Raw genomic sequence first — 21,202 nt, 5'->3', positions numbered from 1 at the left:
ATAATAAATAAAAATAAAAGATGGCCATGGGTTTCTTGCCCAGCAAGCAGATTAGAGCCACGGTCCTGAACCAGTTGTTAGGTATAGTAGTGGGTAGCAGGAACAGTTTTATAGATTGGCTAGACTGAAGGTAGTTTTCTCCTCATGGATTTTGAGCCTGAAGGCCTAATTATAGAGTGGAGTTTTCATCTGAAAATTGTCAGAAGAGACCCATCAAATACATCTAGTAAATTTAAATCAATAAGCACTTCGAGTTAAAAATAATATAATAAATCAAAATAGCTCTACCATTAGCTATAAAAGTTTGTGAAAATTGTTTTCATTAGTTTAATTGTAATGAGACTTTTAATTAACTAAGTGGATTTTAAACTCAGTGAAGGTTTTACAAATTATCTCTGTTGTTTCTGAAGTATTCAGGCAGCATTTTCTCTGTCGTTGGGCAAACCCACCTGAGGCTTCCCCTAAGTGTAGGATGGGTCTCCCTCGGTTTAAAGACCCTGCACCCCAAGTAAGCTTATCAAGATCTGAACATCTTAAGTGTCCTCTTTCCTGGGTTGGTGCATATGTGTGTGTGAGTGTGTGTGTGTGTGTGCTCAGTACACCAATATCAAGCACCAGTATGACTATTACTGAATTCTAGCTCTGAAAGCTAGAAGGGCACCCATTTTCAGTATTGCTGGTGAGACTAGGGTGGAGGTCACCTCTTGGAATTATCACACAAAGGCATTAATCACGCTGGTGTATTCCAGTGTTGAAAATAAAACCTCAAGAGGATCTTCTCCTATGCCCTTAGGTTAAGGTCCCTTGGATGGGGTTTTAGGTGGTAATGATGGCTGTATGTGCATGTCTTCCCTAAGGGTGTAAAGTAAAAGTACCCCTTCTCCCACCAAAGAAGAAAAGATCGTGATCTCATTAAATGTACCATTTCAGCAAAGACGGTGAAAGTTCCTTCTGCAAAGCTATTAAACTTCTTCTCAACAGCACTTAAGCCCAGCCAGATGTTCACTCGCAATTCCACAGGCACCTTTGGCCCGTTGTCTTTTTCCTGTGGATACTGTGAGGTGAACAATAACACGTTAGGTTATATTGGGCACAGCATAGATTGTGACATTAAGTTAAAGCCAAAAGCAAGACTGAATCATTGCTGACACCAGTGTAATTTTATGTTTGCTTCAGTTAAAATATTTCCAAATGACCCTACAGCAAAGATTAAAATAACCAAGGCAGTGAATCTCAGAGTGTGATCCATGGATTCCTGCCTGAGACATTTTCAGGAGGTCCACAAGGTCAAAATAATTTCCCTAATAACACTAACGTGGTATTTATCTTCTGCACTGTATTGACATTTGCACTGATGGTGCAAAAGCAATAGTGGCTAACACTCCTGGCACCGAAGCAGGAATCAAGCAGTGACCCCAAACTGTACCCAGTGGTAATAGCAGAAGTAATAGTAACTATGCAATCTCAGTAAAGAAAACAAAATGCCAGTTTTACTAAAGAATTCTCTTGATCAAGCAGTGAAAATTATTATTCTTATTAAGTCTTGACCCTTTAATACATGTGTTTTTAATATTTTGTGTGATGAAATGGGAAGTACACACAAACCACTCCTGCTTCAAACGAGCATATGATGGTCGTCTTGAGCAAAAATGCTCTTGTGCAATTTTTTGAGCTGTAAATTGAACGAGAGTTTTTAAAAATGAAACATCATTTTTACTTAAAACAATGATTGACAGACAAATACGGTTCCTTAGAGTTGAGTTTGGGGCATTTTCTTTAACATACAGTGAGCCTCTCATTTCAAGGAAAATAGCTGTCTTTATTTGTTGCCAATGACAAAATTTAACCTTTTAAGTAAAAAATAGAGTTTTGGAAAACTTGTATCTGTCACAGTGAGTTTGATAGTTTCCCAATACATAAAGACTTTTCTGATAAGTGATATTAACAAATGCAATAAAAAATGTGATTTTTTTTCAATATTGTATGATGAAATACATCAACATTAGGAAGATCTGCAAAACTCAGTGAATGAATGTTTTCCAAATGATCATCATACTTGAAGTTACAAGATCATGCATGGATAAGGGTCATTCAAAGTTCAAGAAAGTCCAATAATTTTAATGTAACTGAGTATGAAAAGCTTACTGATACAGTTTCAGATTTCACATGACAATCAACCTTTTAAAAGCTACCACTTGGCCGGGCGCGGTGGCTCACGCCTGTAATCCTAGCACTCTGGGAGGGCGAGGCGGGAGGATTGCTCAAGGTCAGGAGTTAGAGACCAGCCTGAGCAAGAGTGAGACCCCGTCTCTACTAAAAATAGAAAGACATTATCTGGACAACTAAACATATATATAAAAAAATTATCCGGCCATGGTGGCGCATGCCTGTAGTCCCAGCTACTTGGAAGGCTGAGGCAGGAGAATTGCTTAAGCCCAGGAGTTTGAGGTTGCTGTGAGCTAGGCTGATGCCACGGCACTCTAGTCCAGGCAACAGAGAAAGACTCCGTCTCAAAAAAATAAAAAAATAAAAAATAAAAGCTACCACATGAGTTTGGTCTTATGTCAAAAGTGGATATCCACAATTATCCAAAAAGGTTATTATAATACTCTTCCCTTTTCTGACTACATGTCTCTGTGAGGCTGGATTCTCTTCATATAATTCAACAAAATAACTTATTTCATTATTTCTATCAACTTAAATGCACAAGCAGATGAGAAGCCAGTTATATTTCCTGCTAAGCAAGACATTAAAGAAGTTTGCAAAAATATAAAATATTACACTCTGCTTTCTGATTTTTACAAAAAGTACAGTTATATTTTATAAAAATATATAATTTATGTTAACATTTTAAATTAAATATATAATTCATGTGTAATTTATGTTAATAATGGGTTTATCATTACTGTTAAATGAATTAATAAATATTTTTCAAATTTCTCAGTTTCAATTTCTATTACAGTAAATATTAACAGATATAACCCACATAAATCAAAGCTCTCTGGGGTCTTCACTCATTTTTTTAAAGTATAAAGGGGTCCCAAGAACAAAAAATTCACAAAATTAATGCTTGCTAAACTCTATAATAATGAGTGTTAACAAAATCAATAAATATATAAAACATTCTCTTAAAAGCATTTTGCTGTCTATCCACTGAGTTCTAAAACCTAACACAGAAAAGATGCCTTTGTCTCCCCTCCCACCCCCTGTGAAGTTTTATTTATTAATCAGTTTGCTTCCACCCACTGCTGAGGTCAATTATAATTGTGGTTCTATCTTAAGTAAAATTTATGCTACCAAGAGACACTTGAAACAAGATAATCACTCTGATTCTATTTACACCCTCCTGATTAAAGAGCAGTGAGCAAATTTACTAAAAGTTAGCAGATATCTCCTTGTTTTAAGAGAACACTCTCCCCTGACTCTACTTTTTCTCTTCTTGGTTTTTATTTCTCTCCCATAAATCCAATGAACACCACTTGGGGCCGGTCAGAGAGAGGGTGTCAAAACATATAGATGGGAATTATTCTGATTTCGTTGTTTCCAATCTCAGGCCCTGCTTTGGTTCCCCATGTGCACAGGTGGAGCAGTTACTAATACAGGGTTCTAAGATAGACTTATGAGTTCTATGAAATTCTCAAATTCTATGGAAAACATTGGATGCACAAGCAACGTGCATTCCCCCCAAGGAGAGGATCAATAGCTTTCATCAGGCACTTAACATAGTCCATGACTCTAAAAATGTTCAGAATCTCTGCCCTAAAGTAGGAATTATCAAAATGTTTCAATCTGAGGACCCATTTGGCTAGAGCAATAGATTCCATGGTCTATGTATACTACCTTCCCTTTTTTCCCCCAACACTCACTGGAATGAAGGGAAGAAAGGCATTGCTTTGCATGAGACATTAGAAGGAAGTGGAAAATTCATGCCAGAAAGCAAAGCATTCACAATGCCATGATAATATGGATGTCACAAAAACATCTAAGGTGGTGTCCTGGATTGAAAGCCAGTCAACCTCAAGTCACTCTGAGAATTATCGCCCAAGAGGAAGGGACCAGAATGGGCTAGAATTGATCACAACCACCCTTGCCATTCAATAATCAGCTAGTTACGTAACGCAGCCCCTTCTCGGGAACACAGGGTTTGCATCTGAGTATATTTCACATCACACAGTGAAGACACGTACCTTCAGGAAGATGGTTTGGGTTTTCCCACAGTATTTCCCAGATGCGTTCTCACCGTTGGTGGAGTATAAAACCTGGTGTGCAGGAATGCGTGCATAGGCCAGTCTTTTCTCTCCCCGGATCATCCAGATGATAATGTCAGGCATGCTGTTCTGCGGCTGGTCATGAGGGTTGGTGGAAAAGGAGGCAAAGTTAGGGTTAGTCTGCAGGACTGAAGACCCTGTAGACTGGACCCTCAGGGCTCCATTTAGCACAGAAATGCCGTGGTTAGGGCTCTGACCTAAATTCCTGTGACTCGCATCTTCTAGGACCACACTGTGAGCCTGCAGGGCTGGGGGTGGCCACAGGGAACAGAGGGAAGCAGAGGGGCAGTTTGACCCAGCAAAAGCCCTACCTACTCTGCTCTGAAATACTCCCTCGCATCTCAAGCATCATTTGAAGAAAGCTGGCAGCGGCAGTCAAAGGGTTGTAATTTGAGAATGTTTTACAGGACACAGAGTGTCTCAGTCTCACAATCCAATATTTGCCAAATCTGAAATATTAATTTAGTTTTTAAAAATCTTTTTTTTTCTGATTATAAAGGAGATCTAAGTTCACCATAGAAAACTGTGGGAGCACCAAAGCATACAAAGTAGAAAATAAAAATTACCTGTAACCCTGTTTTTTCCACATGTATTTCTACCCACAAATGCATTGCTACCTACTGTCCTGATCTCTGAAGGACAGTGGCAGCCGGCATTTGCCCAGCACCTCCTGTGTGCCCTGCACTGTGCTAAGCCCTTCCCGTTCATCGTCTTTAAATCTTCACACACCAGGGCTCCAATACAAAGTGAACACTATGTTTACCTCCATTTTACAGATGGGGAAACTGAGGTTTAGAGAGGTTGAATAACTTGCCCAAAGTTACACATGGTAGATCCAGGATTCAAACTCAGGTCTTCCTGCCCCCAACCAAAGCTGACATTTTAATCCTCTGTACTACATAGATCTGCTGTGACATCATTCAAAATACGCTCTGACAGTACTGAGAAAATGATTTGTCTACTTTTGAAGACATTTCTAGGATCACCAACTCAAAAATCTTCTCCTGCACTAATTTCAATGACATTCATCCCATTACTCAGTAGCATTCAGAGTCCTGTAACTCCTTGATTTTTATAATCTGTCAAATCTGCCCAATATCTAAGAGAATGTAGTAGATTCTCCTTCCACCACTCCCATCCTTGGCACCATTCCATAGAATCCTTCCAGATCAGGTGACATTTGTGTAGTTTAAAGGTCTTACCTCTTCAGTCAGCTGCATTAGTTTATCAAGCCAGTCTTCAATTTCCAGCAACGTGGACTTCACATCTGTGGCTTCAGACCTCATCCTCACAGCGGCCTCGTGTATCTGGGAGAGAGCTCTGGACCGCAGCTTTCGGATCTGAGTATCCAGAATTGTGACATTGGCTTTTCCTTCTGTGAGAGGCAATGTGTAACTAAAAAATAAAAATTAAAAAAATAAAGAAAAAAAAAGGAAAAAAGGAAGAAAGAGAGAGAAACAGAACTGTTGAGTTCATGTATGTTAGGTTTCCATCTTGCAAACCACATCAATCTCCTAATTGATTCCACAAGCATTGCCTGATTTAAGGTGGAGCTGAGTGTCTGGCATTGCCAGAGCAGACCTGCCAGATGGTCTCTTAATGTTCAAGAGGAAGACAGGGGCATTCAAATCCCAAAGCAATTTTAAGCCTTAGGGATTAACCTAAGGCCCAAGGAGACACCGGAAAGAAGATGGAAACAGCGGCAGTTGGGAGAAACTGGCTTTCCCCTCTTTGGCTTCCTAGAATCAGTTAGGGACCCATAACATGTCGGAAGAGGAAGGGAGGTTAGAAACCATTTAGCTGAAAGGTTCTTAACTTAGGGACCAGGGGTCCTCAGGCAGCCTATAGGTGAGCCTCAGGAGGTCCATGAAAGCCTGGAACTTATTAAGAAAACCGTGTGCATCTGTGTTAACATGCAGTGTGACACAATGATGAACGCAGGTTTTGGAGCCAACTACTTGGGTACTAATCGTGGCTCCGTTATTCTTCACCAGTTCTGTCATCTTGGCTGTCCCTTACTCTCCTGTTCTCCTACCTTCAAATGTGAGAAACACCTTTTGTGGTGGTTGTGAGAAAGAAACGAATGAACATATGGAGAATATTTGGAACAGCTGCATTGTGAAGTCTAAATAATGCTGTCATCACCATCATCTCATGGTCATCTTCATCATTGACATCATCTCATCAGAGTCTCAAAGGGGCCCATGAGCTCCAAAAAGATTAAGAATCACTTACGCAGGTCAAGCCTCCATTGAAAATGAGAACTGGGAAGTATAGTGAGGGGACCCTCAAAGGTTACTGAAAATGGCCGAGCTGGGGCCAGAATTAGTCATCCTCTGCCAAGGCTTCCCTCCTGCTGTGGCAGCTGGTGGGACACAGGGTGAGATTGTCACCAGTTTCAGGAAGTTCTACGCACAATGTCCCCACCTAGAATTTCCACTCACTTGAATTTCACCCAGTTTCTTAAATGAAGGAAATCCTAGCATGACTTCCCTTAAACACTGAATTTCCTGTTACAGAAAGTTGAAAAAGATTCAAAAACAGCTCACATCAGAAGTATAAATAGATCTGTCTGTGATTTGCTCAGCAAACCTTACAATTCTCAGACATTTTCTATATAAAAGTTATTACCAGATGTTTCTGTTTGGTTTCATTAATAACTATAACAATGCATTGGAAGGGTTAAGTCCCTCGAGTGATTCTTTAAGGTAAAAATATATCTGGAAGCTGTTGGCTCAGAAGTCTGTTGACAGATGTTGACTATGGAACATGTGGCAGGAAAAGGGGCTGAGCTGGTAAACCCAACTCTGGGCATCAGGCGTGTCATTTCACTTCGTTGGGCCTCTGATATCTCATCTACAAGTAAGGAGACTGGAGGACGATGGTTAGGACCCAGGTCTAAAATTCTGAACTTAAGCCTCCAGCAGTACTTTGATTTCGGCCGCGTTGCAATTACCTGGCTCAACCACTAGGAGGCACAAGAAGACAGGGTGACTAAGGCATTAGCCCCGCAGGGGAGAAAGGCCATGGTTCTAGCTGCTTGTGGAAAGCATTCAATGTGCTTTTCTTTTGGAACTTCCCTGTCCACTGCTTTATTAGCCAACATTTAAAACGAGTTTGGAATGAATCACTTCCCCCTTTGATTTCCAAATGATAAAAGATCTGAGCTGTTTCCCCAAGTCACTGTTACGAAAAGTCCTGTGGTTAAGTCAAACCTACAGGTTTTGCCTAACAGAGCGTTGGCCACAGTGTACATTAGGCATTCAGGAAAAGAATAAGTAAAAAGGCTGTTCCTAAAAATATGTTTATGAGTTAGGAACACTGTTCTGAATGGTAAAATTGCTGCTCCACCCCGAGACCCCCTTCTCGGTGGGAGCCAGAAGCCACGCTTCTCCAGGGTGGTGGGCATCACACTTGATACCTCTGCCACTCCCCTGTCCCTTGCCCAGGCTGCCCTGAGACAGCTTCTGGGTGTGGGGCCTCAGCCTCCCCAGGCTACTTTAGAGTTGGCACTAAATCAGAAAGTAGAGCTTTTCCTGGTGGTGATTCAGAGACTCCTCCCAGTGAGGGCCTTTTAAGAAGCTTGAATAGTTCAGATTCGTTTTTTAGACAAACACTAGAGACAATTCTAGAGGCTCTTACAGTCTTAGGATTTCAGGGAGATAGAGCTTGGCTGGAAATTGTGAGAGAGAAATAAGATCACTATACCTCGTGTCTTCTATAACTCCGTCTATCAGCTTCAACCACAATTCAGCCAGCTGGTTTTCAGGAATTTTACCTTGAATCCCTGATTTTAGAACCTCTACGTTTGATTGCTGAAGAATTTGAAAAGAGAGGAAATAATTGGTAATTGCGCATTATGCTGTTATACCCAGTAAATGTTTAATTTTTATTTTCAAGGAAAAAATACATAAAAAGGCTCAATTAGAGAAAAACTAAAGGATTTTTTTCATTTAATAATACTTACCATAGCTTAGAACTATTTATTTTTGTTCAAAATGCAATTAATACTAATATGTTTAAGTAACAGGACAATGTTTTCATATAGTTTGACCTTTGAAACCACGTAAATATTTATACATTCAAAAAACAAAATGAAACCAGCAAGGATGGGGAGAGAACCCTAAAATGGAATATAATCAGAGACAAAATAGATCTAATTATATTTCAGATGAATAACATAATTACACTGAACTAACCCAAGTAAATTTTGAACACAATATTTTGACTAGGTACTCTCCAAGGCAAAAACAGAAACAAAAACCCATAAACTTGTCATACCCTAATTAGCAGGCTTATTTTTCACAGTGGCTTATCTATGGATTTTACAATTGAACAGATGAGTTGATATATTGAAGATAACAAAGGCCAGATTTCTCACTGTTGGAGAAGAAAATTATAAATATAGAAATAGAGAAGGCTAGAATAAACCCTGTGGTATTGGACTGGAATTGGAGGTATCTTTATGAACTCATGGTTTTTAGTATCTGGATGGATATAGAAATAAATATACGTGTGTGTGTGTATATGTGTGTGTGCGTGTGTATGTGTGTGTGCAAATTTGCCCGCAGAGAAAGCCCAGAAGCAACAACATTTCAGTAGTAGTGACCACTTAGTGTCCAGACCTTGTTTTTTAAATGTCATTTGCCACTAAAAGGAACTTGGAGAAATGGTGATTCCAAGGCCGGGTCAGAGAAAGTACAAGATAAGCCCAGAACATATTGTTGTGTTACGTTGAGCACCTGCCAAAAGAGAGGTCAAAGGAGTGCCCACCATGAGTACCAACAGTCCTCTTCATGGAAAGTCACCCATCCTGTCCAGAGTAGCATGGAATTAAGACAGCTGGAGAGAGTTGATAAGAAGAACCAGATGGAAAAAGCTGAAGAACATCCAAAACATAATTAGAATAAAGGTGTGACTAATTCTCTACAAATGCCTTTGAGGAGGACTGGAAATTAATACTACAACTACATTGCATATCAGTTGTAGCTTTATTATACAAACAGTTATGATAAGTTAATTTAAACCACTTATTATTCTTCCATATTGTCTTTGTAACATAAAATAATACTTTTAGATTTTGTCATAGAGTCTTAAGTCAGGTATACTCCCCAAACTCCTGTGTGTCTTGGCCCAGCCCTGGTAGAGATTAGATCTTAGAAAAAATGAATATTAATATAATTTGGAAATCAAAACACTGATGCCAGATAGATTTTATCAGATAGGAGTAACTCAGTATCTTTGACTTAATTAGAAATATCCCAAACACATTCCCCTTCTCCTCACTAACCTAGTTGACCAAAGTCAACTAGATGGATAATCACAGATACCGTATCTATGCAGTTTTCACCAGAGGAAACCCACAAACACCCAAACAAGGAAAGTTCCTCTGGTCTGTAGCAAGAGTGGAAAATGTCAGACACTGGTTCCTTTAAGCCACCTCTTCCTACAGTGGGGATTTTAACTGCAATAACAGCAAAACTGTAAGAGTTGCATGTTGCTATTGGAATGAGCCACTCTCCACATATAAATTGTGGAAGAAACTATGAGCTTCCACTCCACCCACTTCACCCCCTACGTTTCCCATCCTTGCCCCTTCCACAGTGAGAAACTTTAATTGGGGCATACGCCTGCCCGGGCATAAGACTACATTCCCCAACTTCCTTGTCATTAGATGTGGCTCTGTGCTTGTATTCTGACCAACAGAACATGAGTAGAAATCCAGTGACTTCTGGGTCTTTCCCTTGAAGGGAAATGCCTGTGTCATCTTCTCTTCACTCTTTTTCCTTTACCTCAGGCTGGAGGATATAATTCCTTAGTGATGGCTGAGAAACCAGGGGGAAGAGCCTGGGTCCCCAAATACCACTGACCCTCCACACTGGCTTTGGACCCTCAACCTCAGCTGTTACTAAAGAAATTGCTGTTACCTTTTTGCCCACTGTATTTTGGGATCTTGTGTCATAGTGGCCTAGCCTGCATCCTAACTAACACATAGTTCACTCTGTCAGGTAAAGGGAAACATAGAAAGGATAAACTTACCAGCCGTTCTACCATAACTAGGAGAGTGTTGACTGCATCCAGGCGATGACTAATATCCTCCCAATACGAAGTCAGGGTAACAACTGGCTTTGTGTGGGCCCAAGGCAAATAATAATAGTAGTTCCCTAGTATAAAACACAGGGGTCAGGGAATCTTGGACACTTAAAATAGACAACATGTTTATTAAAGAAATGTGCAGACTGAGCTGCTGATGAGGCCATATGCTTGGGGTAGAGTTTGGGTTCTTTAATTTTATTCAATTAAGCAGCTGAGGGATAGAAAGTTCTTTCTCATCCAGCCTGTTTTTAAAATTCTCTCTAAAATACCCTAGTAAACTGAGTACAACAATCTCAGGATCTTTTAATGATTCAAAGTCATGCATCTGAACATCAGAGATGATTACATAATGTGGCAGCAGAAAATATAGACAGCATAGGAGATTAGATGGAATGTGTTTGTCCCTGCAAACTGCTATTATAAGGAAATATTTTTGTTGGTAGTGGGGCAAAAGAAAAGAATTTTCTGTTCTTTGAAGGCCTTACCTGGCTACATGGGGTTTGGTATTACTTAGAGCCTTACCATGATTAAGAATTATTAGCTGATGTTTTCTAGGGCATTTTATTCTTTAAAACTGCTTGTACAAAAATTAGGTAAAAACTATGACAGTACTGTTGGGTTATTTGATCAGAATTCCTCTCTCCCTTCTCTATACTCTCCAACCATTTTTTGATGCTTTTATTAGGGTGTTCTCATACCTTGCCTTCTATTATGATTTATTTTACACACTAGAATGTAAGCTCTTTAAAAGCGGTGACCATTTCTCACTCATCATGTTCAAATAGAGTTTTTTAATCCTCACAGCAACTCTGGGGAAGACAGAAATGCCAAGGGTTGGAATTAAGTGGTGCGGTTGAGGTCAGATTGCTGATAAGTAACAGAGCAAAGACCAGAAACTTGAGTTTCCAGGGCCTGGGCCAGAGCCCCATCCACTGTAACTACTCAGTCTAAGAAAGATTTGGGGCTTGGTAGGGGCAGGAGCTTCTTTGGGAAAGCTCAGTATTTAGCAGAGTCATCATGTTGGGACTTTACAAGGTAAAGCCGGCATTTAAGCTGGGCGGGGGGCATTGGGGTTCACCTCCTGGCAATGGGACCTGCAACTTCTTGGGTCTGGCCAATCTTGAAGGTGCCTGAACTCCAACTACACTCTGTTCCCCATTCAACCTTTTCCTTTCCACTAAGCATATGCTGGGGGTGTGGCTGCCAGGGGGCGGATGCAGCGCATGTTTCCTGTCTTGTGGTACAGAGGAGAGAACAGTTGGTGGCAATCTTACCATCAAATATGGCACGGCTGTATTGAGTGGTTGAGGCCAAAGGCTTACAGGTCGCGTCAAACTTGTTGCCGTAGTTCCCAATGCTGACTTCAAACTGAATGGCTTCACCAATATCTTGCAACATGGTGGCCGAATGAAACACAGCAGACAGGCTGTACTTCCGCCTTCGCTGGTATTTCTGTAAAGTATGAGCAGACATAAGGCTCAGGGATGCTCCTTTTGTCCTTATTTACATGTGGATTTCTAGCAGATGAAATTCTAAACTTAATAATTAAACACCAGGGGAGAATGTTCTTGGACCCAGCAGTTCTCCTTGAACTTATACATGTGAGCAAAAATGGAAGTACTAGGATGTACGTTGCAGCGACGATTGAAATAGCAAAAAAAGAAAACAATACAAATGTCTGTCAGTACAGATTGTGTTATACCCACGTAATGGAATGAAAGCTCATAAAAAGACTTAAGTAGATCCATATGTGCAAACACAGAAGAAGTATATTTTACATGAATCCATTAAATATATATTTTTAATGTTGTCATATGCATGGAGAAGGTCCGTAGGAATATAACTCAAATTGTTAACAGTAGTTATGTTGGGGAAGGTAGAGAGATTATGGCAAACTTTACTTTCTAACTTACACATTTTTAATTTTTTGAATTGTTTATTAATTTTCTAATCAGAAATATATTTTTGATGCCAGATTTAAAAATAAATGAAATGAGGTGAATTTATTTTTCTGAAATGCAAATCAAACTTCCTCTCTCTCTCTCTCTTTTTTTCTCTCTCTCTTTCTAAATTGCTGATTTAGTGAGTGTGTCTGTGTGTGAGGGAGCTGAAGATGGGGCCAAGAATAACCATGCTGATCATCTACCAGCCCAGCAGAAATGACCGTGAACCCTTCAGGCCTTCCCTCACAGGCACATGAAATCTCTCAAGTCTACATTCTGCCCCAAATCCTTGCTCAGATGGCATTTCTCTTTCTTTAAGAACTATATCCCCACTGATCGGCAGGCACTCTGCCTTCTTCGGTTCTTTTCAAACAGCCATGCAATGGTTTAAGCTGCTGTACTTCATTATGTCCTGTGCATTCTGCCCTTTAATACTGTCCACAACCATAGTCTGTTCTGGAGCCCTGCTGGTGTCCGGTCTCCGTGTACACTTGCCCAGCTAGGAGGTGAGAACGCCAGTGGTTATGCAGTGCAGCCATATTGACTGTGGGCTGCGCCTGTGAACTTGTGAGACCCACGAGCAATCATACTCAAACTCCTTGACAATTTCTCAACACAGCAAGTTTAGTTCAACAGCCTTTAGAGAAGGAACTCCAGCTCTGTGGTCCTTCAGTTTGAGATTTGGAGGCCACACAGGTATCAAACTTTGGCATACGATGACTTTTTTGTCATTGTATTTGGTTTTTTCCTTGCCATCAATTTGTGCTCCACAATCTAAGTAATAAAGTCATGATGGTTTTCACCTCTTGGATGTTAATGAAAATGACTTGATCCCTCCAGGATATTTATTAACTGATTTTCCTTCCCTTCATAACCCATCCATACCAGGGGCTTTTGTTCAATAAAATGAATCTCTGTCAAGGATGGGTCTTCTGGCTTGTGTGATGCAAGAATATGCTCACACATTTACAGAAGTACTTAGACAACCATTTAAAAAACTTCCTGCTTAACAAAAATTGTGGTAAAATATAGATAATATAAAATTTACCATTTCTAATGGTAAGTTCAATGGCACTAAGTACACTCGCATTGTTGTGCTACCGTCACCGACCATCCATCTACAGAACTCTTCCCATCTTGCAAAATTGAAACTCCACACCCATTAAACAATAACTTCCCATTTTCCCCTCCCCCATGGGCCCTGCCAGTGATACTGTACTTTCTGTCTCTATATATTTGACTATAATAGGTAGCTCATATAAGGGGAATCATGCAGTATTTGTCCTTTTGCATCTGACTTATTTCACTTAATATAATGTCTTTGATGCTCATTCATGTTGTAGCATGTGTCAGAATTTCTTTCCTTTTTAAGGCTGAATAATATTTCATTGTAGGAATATACCACATTTTGTTTATCTATTCATGCACTGATGAACACCTGGGTGGCTTCTACTTTTTGGGTATTATAAATAACACCAGATGTACAAATATTTGTTCCAGTCCCTGCTTTCAATTCTTTGGGGTATATAGCCAGAAGTAGAATTGCTGAATCATATGGTAATTCTATTTTTAATTTTTTGAGTACTGTTTTAAGAACTTCTGACAGTGACTGTAGCTTGTGGTCTTAAAGAGCCCCTGGACACCTCACTATTACAAAGACTCCATTTTGGTTAAAGGAATTTTTGACATGGCGTTATAGAACCCTCCAACAGGGTTTTATCAGAAACTGTTACCGAAAGCTCAGCACTTGTCCACGAGGCCCAATCAGAAGAACAAGGACAAGTGGTTTGGGGGAGGAAGGAAAGAGACATTTTATTACTTTGCCAGCAAAAGGAGGAGGACAACAATTGTCCTAATAATAAGCAGAAATACAGAGCTTTTACAGGATGGGTTCTCAGCTTCAGGCAATTACTGTTCAACTACAGTTGATTCTGATCTTCCCAGCTCTGCTGAAGACAATCTCCTGACCTTTACCCAGGACCTCCCTTTACCAGGTTTGGGCTGGGCCACCTCTCATTGCACAAATAACAAAAGACTTAACCTGTACTTCCCAACCACTGGACTGAGGCAGGGATGCAGGTTTTAGTTCCCAAAAAGAAGTGCAGGATGTGTTAAAAAGACAGAAAACATTTTTGCCATTTTTTTCAGGCTATTCTCTCTGTTACAAAACCCTCTGAGACAACACTGATTGAATATTGACAACACCAACTGCATATTGAATTACCTGGGGAGCTTTAGCCCAAAGATTGTGAGTTTCAAAGCTTCCCTGTTTTAGTCCATTGTCACTTTGGCAGAGAGGAGCTTGAAGGACTTAGGGTATTTGTCAAGAGCTCTGTTTAACTAGCCACAGCTAAGCCCCCTGAACCACCCATGAACTACCCATGGTTGAGGAATGCTATGGAAATTCTGGGTTTGAGTTTGAATCGTGTAAAAATTAAAAAGTAGGAAGTTATTTGTATAATATTAGTCAGAACTTAACAGCACGACTTCTTCTTCTAAACCACCTAGGATGACACAAGGGAAGGAGGAGCTAAAAGTAGGAAACATAATTTGGGGCCTGAGTCAGGGCCTGGAAGAAAGTGACCAGTATTTAAGCCAGAGCCAGCTATTAAGGCAGGGGCTGCGGAGTACAGAGAAGGTCCGTGGGAGGCTCTGCAGAGGGGTGGGGATGCCGCCTCTGGCAGGGCTGCCTCTACCCTGCACACCTCCACATGGGCCAGGATTTCATCACAACTCCCTGGATGTTCTCATGCAGAACTTGCATAGTCACCCACAGAATCCCTGATAGGACCCCCACCCTGGAGAGTCTGAGCCCAAAAAACAGTAGTTTGGGCTTCTGGTCATCACCACAACTCCCAAAAGAGTGAGCCCACACTGTGAGGAAGCCACTGAAGAGGGAGCAGCTCCTTGGACCATCTGCAAGTTCCAAGTCCACAAGCAGAACCTCTACCACCTGCGGACCTGCCCCAGAGCCAGGCTGCCCTCCATTAGGGCAGCTGAGGATCCTGGTGGCCCCGAGTCCTTTCCCACTTCCCCTCTGCCCTCAGGGCACAAAGAGGTGGCCAAGAGGAAGGAACAATAAACACCATTTAGAGAAGTCCAGAGCCTCAGCTTTTGTTCTGGGCCCTCCCTTTGTAGCCTGAATGCAAAACTTCCCACAAAGCGGGAAAGCTAAAGAACATAAATGCCTATTAGACACTGATGGATGCTTCTTTGGTAGGGCCTTGGGGGGGCTATCTTTCTGATCCTCAGTAACCAGTGCACATTGTAGAGGAGGTGGTATAGGGCAGTTTCAGAAGTAAATCTGGGAAAGGAGGTGATTTTTGTCAAGCAGAATATTGACAAGGGGTAACAGTTCTTGAAAGTGGCTGTGGTCAAAGACAAGGAGACTAGATGCTAAAAAAAATTTGCCCGACTTGCCACCTTTGGTCTGTTAATTAAATGCGGCTGACAACTAGGGGAGCAGGTGGAAGAATCTGAAGCTGTTGTTTCTAGCAACATTTATTGAGCCTTTCTGTGGGCCAGACCAGTGGGAGATCTCAAGGAGGTTCTAGTTGAGCAGGAGAAGGTTCATGGGGAGGCTCTGGACATACTGTTGACATACACTGTGCACTTTTATGTTGTTGGCTCTTTTAATTACTAAAGTCCTGAAATAAGCTTCTTTGCCTCTGTGTATTTAATTATTTGCAGTAAAGAGAACTATCCAAGTTCATAGAATGCTCTTGAAATAGATGAGGTGTACTCAAGGTCACACAACTTGTGGTAATTGGGCCTGGACTGAGACGAAGACGTAATCTTCGTCTCCATGACTGGAGTTTGGGAAGAACGGAGAGCTGAGTCCGCCACAAGGAGGCAGGCTGGAAGGAAATAGGGAGGCTGTCTGCCAGAGAATCGCCAATTTAGCACCATTTTGTCACTATTTCACCGTGTTTTCCTACTCTTGTCCCAGAACTGAAAGTAAAAGGTTTTTTAAAGTTGTCGTTTGGTTTCTGTTGTAAGGTGGGAAAATCAGAGCAGAGCCTGTCCCAGGCTTGGAATGGGGGGTGATGGGGAGGCAGCAGCAGCTGCGGGAAGCTTAGGGGGCTGGAGTGACTTGCAACCCAGCAAGGAATGTCCCTGGGCAGAGCAGCATCAGGGAGCTGGCTGCTCTGGCAACAATTCGGATTTGAGGAACATATGAGCATGGATCCGGGAACTCTCAGAAATGGCTGGTGTGTGGAGGTTGAACTGGGAAGACTTCCTGTCTTCAAGGAGGAATGGAGGCTCAGAGCCATTGTAACACAGGCCTTGAGGAAGTGCACCCTCACATGCTGGAGAGCCTGAGATACACCAGTCACCTCTGAAAACAGAAATGATGAGTGGTGGCACCTATGGCATTGAGTGGTGGCTCTTGTGGCCACCTCTCTATAACCCCCACTCCCAGTGAGCAAACGGGCCATTCAGCTTGGGGGTGTTAGTGCTCTTGCCAGTTTTCAGTAAGGTATCAACATCTCAAAGGATGAAGCAAATCTCACCACCCTCACAGGGCTGTTGTAGACACATCCAGAGGTTGTCAAGGGCACTTACTATGAGTCAGGTCTCCCTCCAACTTCACCCCAGCTGACCCTTCAGTCCCTGGCTGTCCCCTTTTCTGTACTGTGCATTATTTACATACCTCAACAACCAGCAGGTCATCATTTGAAATGGGCTCAAGCTTTTTATCTGGTGGTGTCTTCTCAAGAAAAGTGGTTAATTCAACCAAGATCCTGCCTCTGTAGGCAACTCCTTCTCCCTGAAAGGCAACAACACAGGATTATTCCTCTAGGCATGACCAACAGCAAAAAGAACTCAGCTACGAAAAAATTTCTCCTTCCCATGGCCCTAACTTTCAAAATGAATGAGTCAGCAACTCTCCCAGCTTGATATTTGATATCTTTGGTATTTGAAAGGAGAGCAACCAACGAGAATCCCAAAGAATGCCACGGGATGCCAGGGCTGAAAGGGATCTTAGCTATGACCAAGGCCAGAGGCCTTGAAATCATGCTCTTGGTCTGGAAGGGGTTCCCAGAGATTTGAGGGTGGGGTGGATGGGGCTCTAAGTCCCCCTCACTTGGCTCCAGCAGAGCAGCTCTGCCTCTATCTGTGTTAACTCAGCTCCTTTTCTCTTCTCAGAATAGGGAGGCTGCCATGCTGGCAACCAGGGCCCGTCTCAGAGTGGCCAGGAAGTAGAGGAGGAAGACGGTCAAGATGTGACTGAGCATGAGGAGGAAGAGTGGATACTCCTCCCCCCAGATCCAGCAGTGTTGGCACTAGACACTTTCAGAGAGGAAGGGCAGGTACCACCTCTACATCCAGTCTTCCACCTTTCCCCTCTTCTCTCTAGCTTAGTCCCTTTCTTGAGCCTTGGGAGATAACTAAGAGACATTTGGCTTCTGTTGTGGTGGAAAGAGCATTTCCCACCTCTCAGCCTACAAGTCCTCCTCTATGAAATGAAGGGGATGGCTCAGATCAGGAACGGTAAAGGGTTTCAGTGGGCACGTCACTGCCAATTGATACATTCCTGGAACATGGTGTTGAAAAGAATTCCAAGGCAGCACAGTGGCTTATTAGCAAAGAGAGTCAGTGTTGATTACTGATGTCTGCCATAAGCATAGAAGTTGTGGGAGGCATGGCCATTATACTGAGATGATCTCCAGGACCCTCTTCTATTCTTGCATTCCAAGACTTGAGGAGTGCAAGACTTCTCTCCTTCAACCCTTGATCAGTCGTATGATGGGTCCATGTGGTGGGGGAGGGATGCCCCCTAAATACGATACTTAATTATAACCATTATAATGAAGGAACCACATTAACCAGTGCTCCTTAATAAAAACCTTAATTGGGAAACTAACCTTTCCACTATTCAGCTCATCGTAAGGGTCTGGGAATCCCGTGTACTCTCTGGGGCTTCCATAGAGGTTCAGATAGCAAGGTCCAAATGTTGGAACGAACCCCACCTCTGTTTCTCCTGTATTTACTGAGAGATAAACACCATCATTAGATTTTAGGCTTTTAACATTTAATCTATTGAAATAAATATTAGTTATTAGTTAGGTAGGTGAGACTATTTTCCTCCATTTTGTGCATTAGTTATATTAGTGCAAATTATAAGCACTATGGGACTTGCAATAGTTCTCTTTTCTTATTGCTATAAAATGTTAAATAGAAAACATTTTTGGAGTAGTTCGGGTAAACTTATTCTTACTAAGAGATAATGCTATTAGAATGAAAGAATATGAAGACTCTCAAGTTGATCTTCACATTTTTTGCAAGTTTATAATTGGTGTTATATTAAACATGTCATTGGCAATTGGGATAAAAAGTTATATTGTTTTGGAAAGACATTTAAATTGTGTATCAGATTAACTTTGTTCTTAAAAAATGTCATTTAATCTCAAGCATTTAGTATAAATCTGGCAGATGCTGTTAAAAATACATGACATTTTAAAATTTTATATGTCACAATAAACTGCCTGCCTACAGTTTTAAGACCATATGATATTCATAAGTGATGAGAAGATCCCCATTCATTACTTTCTATCTCTGGTGATCGTCTGATAAGCTCCTTATTTCTGCTACATGGCCTTAGCAAGACTGATCTCCAATAAAGGGCACTTGAGGGCAATGTAAGGAAAGAGCTGGAAGAAGGGGAGAGTGTGGGTGAGGGTGGGGAAATGTAAGAGCTGACTTCAGTAGTCTGAATGGCCCCCATATGGAAGAGGGATGGACTTGTCTCCAAAAGCAGAGTTAGGACCACTGCCGGGAATTGCAAGGAAGCCAACTTTGGTTCACTCAGTGTAAGGAAGAACTTTCTGTGAATTAGAGATGACAAACAATGGGACAAACAGTATTAGGGAAAACCAGAAGAAATGTTGAGGCGAAGGTTTCAGCCTGTCCTTCAGGATGTTGTCAAGATAATTCCTGCTACAGGTGAGAAGTTGACCAGATAACCTCTATGGCCCTTTCTGACTCTGTGCCTAAAACTAAGGGAGAAAGAGAAATGTGAATTAGTGGTGATCATGCCTATCTGACAGATGATGAACCTCTCTCACCCTCAGAGCCCTCAGCTATTAGGGGAATAATAACACCTGCCCTGGGAGAGTTGTGGTGGTTAAGTGTGTGAGAGTATTGAGCAAACTTGCAAAAAATGGCCATTTCTGTGCAAGCCAAAGGACACGTTATGCTCTTTCATATTTGGGAGGTGACGACCTTCAGGGCACAAAGTGGAAAGTGTTCAGTATCTTCCAACCTAGAGATTCACGTTGAAAGTGGGAATAAGTCACTTCATACATTTCAGAACAATTGATTTAGTGCCCCATAACTGTACCTACTGAACATAAATAATAATAAAAAATGTTATCTCTTACAATTATTTGCAACGAAGTCAAATAGGGCAGTGGTGTGCATTTATGTAATAATAAGAGACAGAGCAAAGCCTGATTAACATAATTTTAAGCTCAGGCAAGACAACCATACAATACACACAAAAATTATTACTTTAGCAAAACAATGTTTGAGACAGCAAAACGTCAAAAAAAAATTTCTAAAGGCAATCAATTAATATATCTTTAATAAGATAATAGATAGGAAGATCTAACAGACAGCAAAATTACAAAGCATAAACCTGTATATGATGCAGCCCCAGCTCCCGAGGATGATAAATCTACACAGTAAAAATATTATTGGTTAAACAACAAGAGAAACACAATCATTATAAAACAGGCATTGAAAAAGTTAATCAAATTCCATGCTAAGTAAGTGATTTAGCAACACCAGAAGAATCCCAAATTCAGACCTAAATCACCTCATCCTTTTGTAATTTATACAAGTCTCACAGGTTAAATGCAAAATAGCTCAACACTTTGTGACAAGTGACAGACCCACCACATGCGTGAATAACGCAATCCCGCCAGCCCCAAGGCAGCCAGCCATCTGGGAAGAGATAACTTCCAGGGCCAAAGGAGGCCTGGTGAAGTTAACCAATATTTTATGTTTTTAATAAAACATTTACTTGTCTTAAGGCTGACTTAGTTGGGACCAAGGCCAGAAAATCCAAGTAAATTTAGTCTAACACTGTGTAAGCAAAGGCCTGTAGTTATTGTACACCCTTTTATTCAAAGCATGGTTTATTTCTTTTGTGGGGTCAGGGATAAGGGGAATGACAGCTTGTTATTTTTTATTTACTTTTTTTTTTTTTTTTTTTTTTGAGACAGAGTCTCACTCTCTTGTCTGGGCTAGAGTGCCGTGGTGTCAGCCTAGCTCACAGCAACCTCAAACTCCTGGGCTCAAGCAATCCTTCTGCCTCAGCCTCCCGAGTAGCTGGGACTACAGGCATGTGCCACCGTGCCCAGCTAATTTCTTCTATATATATTTTTAGTTGTCCAGTTAATTGCTTTCTATTTTTAGTAGAGACGGGGTCTTGCTGTTGCTCAGGCTGGTTTCTAACTCCTGACCTCGAGCGATCCTCCCTCCTTGGCCTCCCAGAGTGCTAGGATTACAGGCATGAGCTACCACGCCCGGCCTACAGCTTGTTATTTTGAGGCCCTGAAACAGACTGTCTGCAGGGTCTGCAATGACAGAAGGTCTTGGAGACATTGGCTAAAATTGCTTGCAACAGTTTCTGGTTTTAGTTCTTCTGGATTTTACCACCATAGCACTAAGTAAAATGCTTATACCAATATTTCTTGAATAATTATCTTTAGATGTTATTTAATAACTACCTACTAATAATAAATGGATTTAAGTCATTTTTACCCTCCTCTCATATATAATCATTTTAGCATGATTTTTAATTCCTCCATTGGTTACCTTTATGATTTCATCTGCAGTCATTATACCTGGGTTCCTGACTTGGCAAGAAGAGGCTACTAGCCCTCC

The 21,202-nt window shown here is 41.3% G+C and overlaps 1 protein-coding gene across 5 annotated transcripts in view; it reads right to left on the bottom strand.

Annotated features, from left to right (window-relative positions):
* The window catches only part of MYOF (myoferlin), a 142,396-nt gene that overhangs the window by 51,176 nt on the left and 70,018 nt on the right, over window positions 1-21,202 (bottom strand). For 3 of the 5 annotated variants that reach the window (XM_045567794.1, XM_045567796.1, XM_045567799.1), the window contains 9 exons: window positions 19,950-19,988; window positions 18,178-18,302; window positions 16,962-17,078; window positions 11,639-11,816; window positions 10,308-10,432; window positions 7,977-8,083; window positions 5,471-5,663; window positions 4,188-4,343; window positions 923-1,054 (listed from right to left, as the gene is read on the bottom strand). In XM_045567794.1, coding sequence (XP_045423750.1) covers window positions 923-1,054; window positions 4,188-4,343; window positions 5,471-5,663; window positions 7,977-8,083; window positions 10,308-10,432; window positions 11,639-11,816; window positions 16,962-17,078; window positions 18,178-18,302; window positions 19,950-19,988 — 1,172 coding nt within the window. The remainder of the gene's footprint in view (window positions 1-922; window positions 1,055-4,187; window positions 4,344-5,470; window positions 5,664-7,976; window positions 8,084-10,307; window positions 10,433-11,638; window positions 11,817-16,961; window positions 17,079-18,177; window positions 18,303-19,949; window positions 19,989-21,202) is intronic. The other 2 variants (XM_045567795.1, XM_045567797.1) reach the window with 1 other exon arrangement.

Source organism: Lemur catta, chromosome 14 (genome assembly GCF_020740605.2).
Source record: "Lemur catta isolate mLemCat1 chromosome 14, mLemCat1.pri, whole genome shotgun sequence".
Classification (NCBI taxonomy): Eukaryota; Metazoa; Chordata; class Mammalia; order Primates; family Lemuridae; genus Lemur; species Lemur catta.
This window is presented reverse-complemented; position numbering and strand designations above follow the sequence as displayed.